This window comes from Phaethon lepturus, unplaced genomic scaffold (genome assembly GCF_000687285.1).
Source record: "Phaethon lepturus isolate BGI_N335 unplaced genomic scaffold, ASM68728v1 scaffold17105, whole genome shotgun sequence".
In the NCBI taxonomy this organism is placed as follows: Eukaryota; Metazoa; Chordata; class Aves; order Phaethontiformes; family Phaethontidae; genus Phaethon; species Phaethon lepturus.
The window spans coordinates 26,380-35,735 of record NW_010541376.1 but is presented as its reverse complement, the minus strand read 5'-3'; the positions used below and the strand labels follow the sequence as shown (position 1 = coordinate 35,735).

At 34.2% G+C, this 9,356-nt stretch overlaps 1 protein-coding gene across 1 annotated transcript in view; it reads left to right on the top strand.

Annotated features, from left to right (window-relative positions):
* LOC104621285 (sodium channel protein type 2 subunit alpha-like) overlaps window positions 1-9,356 on the top strand; it is a gene marked incomplete at its 3' end in the record, with an annotated part of 58,141 nt that overhangs the window by 22,409 nt on the left and 26,376 nt on the right. Inside the window, exons 14-16 of the mRNA XM_010287725.1 lie at window positions 2,119-2,292; window positions 3,546-3,902; window positions 5,944-6,429. Of these exons, the coding sequence (XP_010286027.1) occupies window positions 2,119-2,292; window positions 3,546-3,902; window positions 5,944-6,429 (1,017 nt within the window). The remainder of the gene's footprint in view (window positions 1-2,118; window positions 2,293-3,545; window positions 3,903-5,943; window positions 6,430-9,356) is intronic.

The window sequence follows — 9,356 nt, the reverse complement described above, 5'->3', positions numbered from 1 at the left end:
TCCTGCTGGTTTCAATTAAAATCTCTGTTCCTCACTGTATTAATCTATTAACGTTAATTTTGTGATTTCCATTCAAAAAATGTTAATTTATTCTTTGCTTGTGACATCATGGTCTGTTTGAGGGTAAATTAAATATGACAAATATGACTGTGCCTTTTCTGTACCATTTTAATGAGAAGGAAGATATAGTTCTAAAATGCAATGATTCATTTTCATAATACTAAAATTCATTCAGTATTCCAAAGTCCTAAGTAATTATAAGAAAACTTGAGTTTACTTCTCTTAAAATGTATTTTTGTGTGGGGATGCAGTTATGCTCAAGAAAAAGTAGTTTGTGGATGCAATGGGTTATTTTGTGAAGGAAATATTTGAAAATAAAATGTTTTTCATTGCTTTTTAAAAATTTTTTGACAATATGACAGTTTTGTCAAGAATAATCTTTTTTGTGTTCTCTCATTATATGGAAACATCTCTCTCAATCAATTTAAGTGTAGTGTTTCTTGCTATATTTCTAGTTTCTCAAAAGGATAAACTTTTTAAAATGTTAAAATTTACACTTTGAAAATGGTGAATGTTAGCCCAGCATTATATCAACCTCCTAATCTTCTTAAATTAAAAGGTAATCATGACTGTAGTTATATAGTGTTGTAAAAATCAGCTGTTGTGATTTAACCCCAGCTGGCAACTGAGCACCACACAGCCGCTTGCTCACTCCCCACAGTGGTATGGAGGAGAGAATCAGGAGAGTAAAAGTGAACAAACTCATGGGATGAGATAAAAATAGTTTAGTAATTTAAATTAATAACAATAACAACAACAATAATAATAATAAATACCAAACAAGTGATGCACAACGCAACTGCTCACCACACGCTGACCAACGTTCAGCCAGCCCCTGAACAGCATCCCCCTGGCCAGGTTTCCCCTAGTTTAGCTACTGAGCATGATATCATATGGTATGGAATATCCCTTTGGCCGATTTGGGTCAGCTGTCCTGGCCATGACCCGTCCCACCTTCTTGTGCATCTCCAGCCTTCTCAGTCGGTAGAGCATAAGAAGCTGAAAAGTCCGTGACTTCGTGTAAGCACTACATAACAAGAACTAAAACATCAGTGTGTTATCAACTTTATTCTCATCCTAAATCCAGAACACAGCACTATACCAGCTACTAGGAAGAAAATTAACTCTATCCCAGCCAAAACCAGGACATCAGCTTTGCTTCCATAAAACTTGCTGTAGGAGGACTGAGAATAAGATGGGTAAAGAACTGTCACAAGGCAATAGCAGAGTATGTTGGTGTACTTCAGTAGACTTTTGGATCATCCTTTGAGTGCTGTGCGGAATATTAACCTGTTTTTTAGTGGTTTTGCATTATGCTCCAAAACTTCTTTATTATACTGCACAAACTACTGATCGCTACTCGTTGCAGGAAAGTGTTGGGTTAAATTCTAGACTTTAAAACACCAACGAGTGTTGATAATTTCACATTTGGCACTTCCAGATATTTCAAAGAACATTATCACCATTAAGTTCTTTTCCCAAACAGGAAATAGCTATCACACAGAATAGCAGCTGTGCATGAAACCTCTATATCCTTACAAAAAGACCAGTGCAAGGAACTCTAACTTCCCCTGGCTACTCCACCCATATTCTTCAACATTGACCTAAAAGACAGACCTTAGAGAGTCTGACCTTAAGCGAGGTTCTTCTAACACTTCTGTTTAGACTGTGAGCAAGCAAAAAAATCGCTGTCAAGTTTTCTTTTGCTTTACTGGGACTATCCTCTAGGAACAAGACTGAAAACACCAGATCATATCACATCATCCAGCACATATCAGTCAAACATGAACCAGAGCTGAGCTGCTGACTGGTGAATAGCTTTTTATAGCTTTATCAAACCTCTGCCCTCCTACAACTTTCCTGATTTAGTAATTTGTTTTAATTATGAGTTTTCACTGTTTAGAAATACTTAGATGACATTTGGAGATCGCAATCAGCTGTTTTTTATAGTAACATGTACAAGTAACGGATATGAGAACTCAAGCTGGATTAGAAAAATTTACTCAGGTATATAAATTTCTCATAACAACTCAACTAATTAATTACATTTTGTTTTAGGTATTCACTGGGATATTCACAGCAGAAATGGTACTAAAGATAATTGCCATGGACCCTTATTATTATTTCCAAGAAGGCTGGAATATTTTTGATGGTATTATCGTTAGCCTTAGTTTAATGGAGCTTGGTCTTGCAAATGTTGAAGGATTATCTGTTCTTCGGTCATTCAGATTGGTAAATACCTTGATAATTAAATATTTGCATGCAATTGTCTCACTCAAAAAGAATGTGCTGATGTCTGTAATAATTACCAGTACTGTAAAGACATATTATATTCTTAAATGCCTTGCTCTATTTTTCATATATGCCTAATTTGCAAGCCATATTTGATAAGTATAAGTTTAAGGTGTTCATCAATTGATATCCTTTGATATCTTTTGGTATCAAATTATCCTACTATTATATCCTATCCTATTGATACCTATCCTACTGATATCCTTTGCCGGCATAAGACTTACACCTACCTTTTGAGAATTTTGTAAATCTTTGTTATACTGATTTCATTAAGATTCATCAAAGCTGAATATCTGTAAAAACATACATATTGCCACCAGCATAAAAAATCGTCACACTTTTAGCCTTTATATTGTGACCATTACTTTGCATTACTCATAAAGATCCTAAGTAGATCCTCTCCTCACAACATTTATTTTAACAGGCACCAATAATAAACATTTACTAACTCCATTACATATAACAGAGTCATAACAATCTGACTTTAGCATAACACTTACATTGAACTATTATTGAGCTTCTACTAGAAATGTCTTTTTTATAGCAATTAGGATTGTACACAAACTAATTTATAGGTATGTGTATTGGAGGCACAAGATTCATTATTTAAAATTCTGTATTACTAATAGTCATCACATTACTTTAAAACCTAGGTTATTTCCGAATATATAGAGCAGGAAGTAATGACATAGTTTGTTAGCACCAGTTGCAATGGTACCCAACTTCATGTACCATAGTTTGGTTACTGAATATTATTTTTACATTAGTGTTTATGATTTGAATGGACATCACAATATCAGTATCAAATTGTTGCTTCAAAAATTGTCCTCTAACTAAGCCTGGAAGACCTAATATGGTGCTGAGGGAAATGTGCAACCGAGCCAGCAAAGAGGATGTAGTGAAGGTGATGAAGAGTACAAACTTCTAAAATGTCTTTAAGGATTGTTCACTAAAATATTAAAATAAAACGTGGTACAAACACAGATTATGTTTTTTTTTCTACGTGCATCACTAAGATGAAATGCTGAATGCTGCAGTTTAGGCAAATATCCATGCTCCCTGCTTTCCATTAAAATAATAATATGTTCCTACTGAAGAATAAATTGATGTACAAAAACTGATATGCCCTACTACACAACTTGGACCTAGCTTCTATTTCATAACACTGATTCCTCTGCATTTTTGTTTTTCAGCTTCGAGTTTTTAAGTTAGCAAAATCTTGGCCAACTCTAAATATGCTGATTAAAATTATTGGCAACTCAGTGGGGGCTTTGGGTAACCTGACCCTGGTACTGGCCATCATTGTGTTCATTTTCGCTGTGGTTGGGATGCAGCTGTTTGGGAAAAGCTACAAGGAATGTGTCTGCAAGATCTCCAGTGACTGTGTGCTTCCACGCTTGCACATGCATGACTTTTTCCTCTCTTTCCTGATTGTATTTCGAGTGCTGTGTGGAGAATGGATAGAAACGATGTGGGACTGCATGGAGGTTGCAGGCCAAACAATGTGCCTTATTGTTTTCATGCTGGTCATGGTGATTGGAAACCTAGTGGTACGTGATGAACATTTTCGAACATTAACCCTGATACAAAATGTACATAACTTACAGCTAGGCAATGGGAATGTTTGTCATACTTCCATTTAGAATTAAAAAATAAATCTGAATGTGCTAAATTTTGTGTAAAAACATATGATTATTCTCTTTTCCCCCTTTTCACTCATTTCCATATACCGAAGTACTCTCACCATGCACCCAGGAATTTAGGAATACACCAAAATGTCAAATCAAACACTGTATCATGGGAGTGCTGCAGCTAATTTAGAGGTGCTGTTTAAATCCAAATGTCTTCCTAACTATTCTTGAAATAATAAAGCTTACGCTGCACCAGATCCTGGGCAGCTGCTTCTTTGGAGAAGACTTTCTTACATGTATTACAGCTAATTCCAGCATTAATACTTCTGACAATAAAAATAAAGTATAATGTAGCTGTTCTTATATAGAATATCTTGAATTTAAATACTGAACTTTCTGACCTGTTTAGGTGTAAAAAACAAAAACAAAATAGAGAGTGACTGGACATTCATCCTAAAAATGTGTTTGAAAGCTCAAAATTATAGAAGAAACCTTTGTAGAAAAATTTTAATTCAAACTGACAAGTTAAAATGCCAAAGGTTCCACTGATGAATATTGAATTGCTGAGAACTTCTGAGAAATCAGGATTGTAAATGGAATGCACCATTTACACTTTTACTTTATTTTTGCTTCTTTTACTGTTAATCTTTGCATTTCATTCTGATATGCCTAAGACTATATTTCATTACCTGTCAAAATTATCTTCCTTTAGTAATATATTTTTTAATTATTTAATTTTTTATAAAATAGAATTCAAAATGTTCATATCCTAGTCATTTACATGACCCTGCAATCTTGATATTATATCAGCAGAGATGTGCAGAGCAACAGAAAGTTATTTAGGATCAGTAACCTGCTCTACTATTTTTTTAACATTAGCTTCAGCATAGAAATACTGTTTCAGATTCATATCGTCTTCTTCCTTCTAAATGTATTTTTACCTCCAGGGTTCTTTTCTGGAATTATGAAAGTCTGCAGAATTAAATCTCATAAAAAGTACAAATGAGAGACCTAACACATTTAACAACAGGGAAGTTTGTTTATGCCATTTTGCCATATCACGACAAGTTTTGGATGCTTGGTGCTATATCAGACAAAGTATGAAATGATTAATTGCTTGTAAACTTTAGTGAAATAGCTACAGCTTATAGGAGATTATATTAAAACAACAATAATGATGTTTGAATTCTGAGGCAATAAACCACAGCTCTCAGGCAGTACTGGTGCTAAGATTGTTACCTGCTGATGTAAGAAGTCCATTTTATTTTAAATTCCTACATAACAGCAAACAAGTTACTCATTTTTTGCCAAGTGAAAAAGGAAAAAAATGCAATTACAAATAATATAGTATTATTATAAATAATAGAGATTAAAATTTAAAATTAATTTTAACTATTCCTTTTATCCTTTTATGACAAGCTTTACAGAATTTAAGAGACAAGTCCAGGATGAACAGAAACTCACAGTCTCATGGTATAATCTTCCAAATAGTAGTTAGAAAGAATAAGTAGGTTATTATAGCATATAATTGGTATAAGTTTCTAAAATATCTGCATCATAGAAAACCATCTAATTTTATGAATCATGTTTATTTAATTCTCCTTAAATTCCAAGATATTTTAAGATATTTAGACAGAAGGCTTTCAAACTTCTGATGAATGTGTATAGCTAGAATTTTTGTAACTTTTTCTTTATTTTAGAGTCTAAGCAACCATACTCCTTCAAACAAAGATCAAAAAGTTTAAAATAATTTGGTGCTATCTTGTCTCTTTTCCTCTTCTGAGTGAATACTGATCAAAAAAAGTAAGGAGATCTATTGTAATTTAAGGTGCTATATGGTTGTCTAAAATTAGTTAATTTTTTTTTCAAAACAATGTGTGTTCTTTGACAGTATCTTGTAAAAATACTCACTTCTTATATGTATGTATTTACCACACAGCTGTATTTTCTCGTCTTTTAGGTATTGAACCTGTTTCTGGCCTTGTTGCTGAGCTCATTTAGTTCAGACAACCTTGCTGCTACAGATGATGATAATGAAATGAACAATCTCCAGATTGCTGTGGCAAGGATTCAGAAGGGAATAGACTATGTTAAAAAAAAGATACAGGAATTCATCCAAAAAGCCTTTGTTAGAAAGCAGAAAGCTTTAGAGGAAATCAAAGCACTTGAAGAGCTAAACAACAAGAAAGACAGTTGCGTTTCCAATCATACTGCTGTTGAAATAAGCAAAGATCTGAATTATCTTAAAGACGGGAATGGAACCACCAGTGGTGTAGGCACAGGCAGCAGTGTGGAAAAATATGTAATCGATGAAAATGATTACATGTCATTCATAAACAACCCAGGCCTCACTGTGACAGTGCCAATTGCAGTTGGAGAATCAGATTTTGAAAATTTAAATACAGAAGAATTTAGCAGCGAATCCGATATGGAAGAAAGCAAACAGGTAGGATTTTTTGTGTCTTAACAATTAAACTGTAGTCATGCATGTATATTTCTTAACTACATACTTAAAATTGTTTAAAAACTGTCTTATTCTATGTAAATATATTTTATATTTTATTATTGTATGTAATTATAATACAAGAAAAAATTACCTTACATGATGGTATAGTAGGGGTCCTTAGAGTTTACCTTTAACACTGTTTATTAGCATTTGGAAGATGTATAATTTTAAATATTATTATTTCTTTCACAATTTTATGAGGTTTTAGAACTAGCAGACATTTCATAAAGCATTCTTTCCGTAGTACCTATAATGTGATCAGGGTTTATGGAATAAGAGTATTGCAGAAGGCTAATGAACAATCAAGAGGATACTGCTTTGCATACCAAATCAAACATAAATGGAGAAAAAAATATTTTTTTCTATATTTAAGGTAGTTCTAAAAATGAACCCTGAGACATCATAAATCAGTGGTGTGTTCTGGATTAACTAAAAAGTTTTGTGAGTAATATTCATACAGATTTTGGGTTTAGAGACTATGGCTGGCTGAATTGAAGTAATCCAGATACCAATCGATATCACAGTAAAGCAGTATCTCAAGTTATTCTGGAAAGCAGAATAATCTTGTAATATAGACGTATGTGTAAACAGTTTACTTGAAAGCCTTATGCTAGTGTTATTGTGCAAAGAGACAGAAGTTGGTCTAAAAACCAGAAGCCGTGTGCATCAAAATCTAAGTGCCTCAAATACCAGAAGTGACCATGAACAGGTGATAATGGTATTCAAGGAAAATTTTGTATGCTGGAGTAATGATCAATGACAAAATAACAAATGTATTAGCAGAATATAATTATATCCAATGCCATTAGAAATGTAGGAACTGTGAGGTTTAAGGGATCAGGAACCATGGATAAATATGTTTTTGATTAGAGATAGAAACTATGATGTTGTGTGGTACCTCATTAATACAAAAGGGTTTGTTTACCATAAAGTTCTTCTATAAAGAAGCCCTGCATTCATGACTGTATCATAGCTGTATAGCTGCCATATTTGCAAATAATGCTGTCTTCCTCAGCAATACCAAACTATACCACATAACATTAATGGATAGCCATGATCCACTTAACCACAGTATGTTTTTTTTGCTAAAGAACATAAAGGAACATAGAGTGTGTGTTTATTTGCAACTGCAGAGAAGGTTACTATGCATAACAATTGTAAGATTAAGAGCAAGATATTCTATCATTTGAGTTGCTCAGTTATGAGACAAACATTTTCAATGCAGATGTGTAAGACAGTATTGCAGTAGTGCTTATCCATGGCAATTTAATATAAGAGATTCAGGAAGTGTAAAGTGATATGATTTATGACATCAACTAGTATCAAAAAACAAGCTTTCAAAGTGACTCTGGGTCTGAGAGTTAAGTATTTTCAACATAAGCTGATCTAAAAGTTATTTATCTTTTCCAATGAACCTTCTGAAGTCTTCTAAGTTTTTTCATATACTCTGATGTTCTTTAAAATTACATTTTACTATAAATTTTCCTTATGGTTAGTTTTGATAAATACAGTGATGAGTGCCTTCCTAGTAACTCCACCTTATGAAGTTACATACCTAAAAATTTCCTGGATATGTTACTTTTTAAAAAGTTTGTAAAATGCATTAGGAAGTTGGGAGGCTTATAAGCTGCGCGGATGCTAAATGTGTGGTTACGTGACACGTTAGCCTCAGCAGCAGAGCTGGTTTGGGAAGTTCCCATCCACAGCTGGCTCCTGATCCCCTGGCAGTCTTTACCACTTTCTCTGCTGCAGTGCTTGCGGGTCTGTACTATACGGCATGTCACCGGAGTGATGAAAGTTAAATAACATCACCCCATAGGTATTACTTGTTTATTTCTTCTTTAAGATAGATTGAATGGTTCAATTTACATTGTACTGCCCTATATCCTGTCAGGACAGCTGAGGACAAAACAAAATGCAATGCAAAGGCAGAAACTCCTCTGCTTTCCAAGTGAATACATGATGTAAGCACAAGCCAAGAAAATGGAGTAAGAGCCTTTGTTGTGCTGGCAAGTTCCAAATTATACCAATTTCAAGGTGACTTTCACAAGGCAATTGCTCTGTTCATTCCCACCTTTGCTTGGTTCAGGCATCATGCTTTTTGCTTCTACGGCCATCCTGAATTTTCAGGACTATAATAAATCAAGAGATTTTGCCTTTTTTTATGGATGTTAGATGTATCCATATGTCTTCAGGAAGAGAATCATATCCAAAAGTCTGTACAAGCAATTTGAAAGTGAAAATTTCAGGTGACTGTGGGAAATCCGCCAGTAAATGATGGATGGTGTATATATTAAGAACTTGTGAATAAATTTTCAATGGGCATAGGATAAGTTTAGGACTTCTGTGGAGCCTCAAGATTTCCATAGAATGTAAGAATCACTACCATTGCGAAGCTGAAGCAATAGTGCTTCCTTCAAGTTCTGCTCACACACGACTGTTAGCGTTTAACTGGTTGACATGTATTCGTACAGTGCAAGTGTGTATATTTTGAACGGTATTTAATAAGACAGGAATTTCTTACCAGTGCCCTGAATTGTTAATTCTATATTAATTGCAGTTTCTGTTCTGGATTCCTTATTTGATTCCTTCTGGATGATTTTTAGGGGAAGGATAAAGTGGGGTTTTTTATTGTGTGTATAAAAATCCACCTGCTTTGGAAATACATGAACAGATGTTCTGACGTGTGACGGGAATTTGTGAAGATTCCCTATCTTCGCCTACAAATTCAACAGCACTGTTGAATCTTTTGCTGCCTTCTGATTGTACTTTGAGGAAGATAAAGAGTATATCGGTGCAGTGTTTAAGCTACCTCTCTCGAGAACAGTACACCATCATTTGCTTTATTTCGCCCCTCAAGGGATACC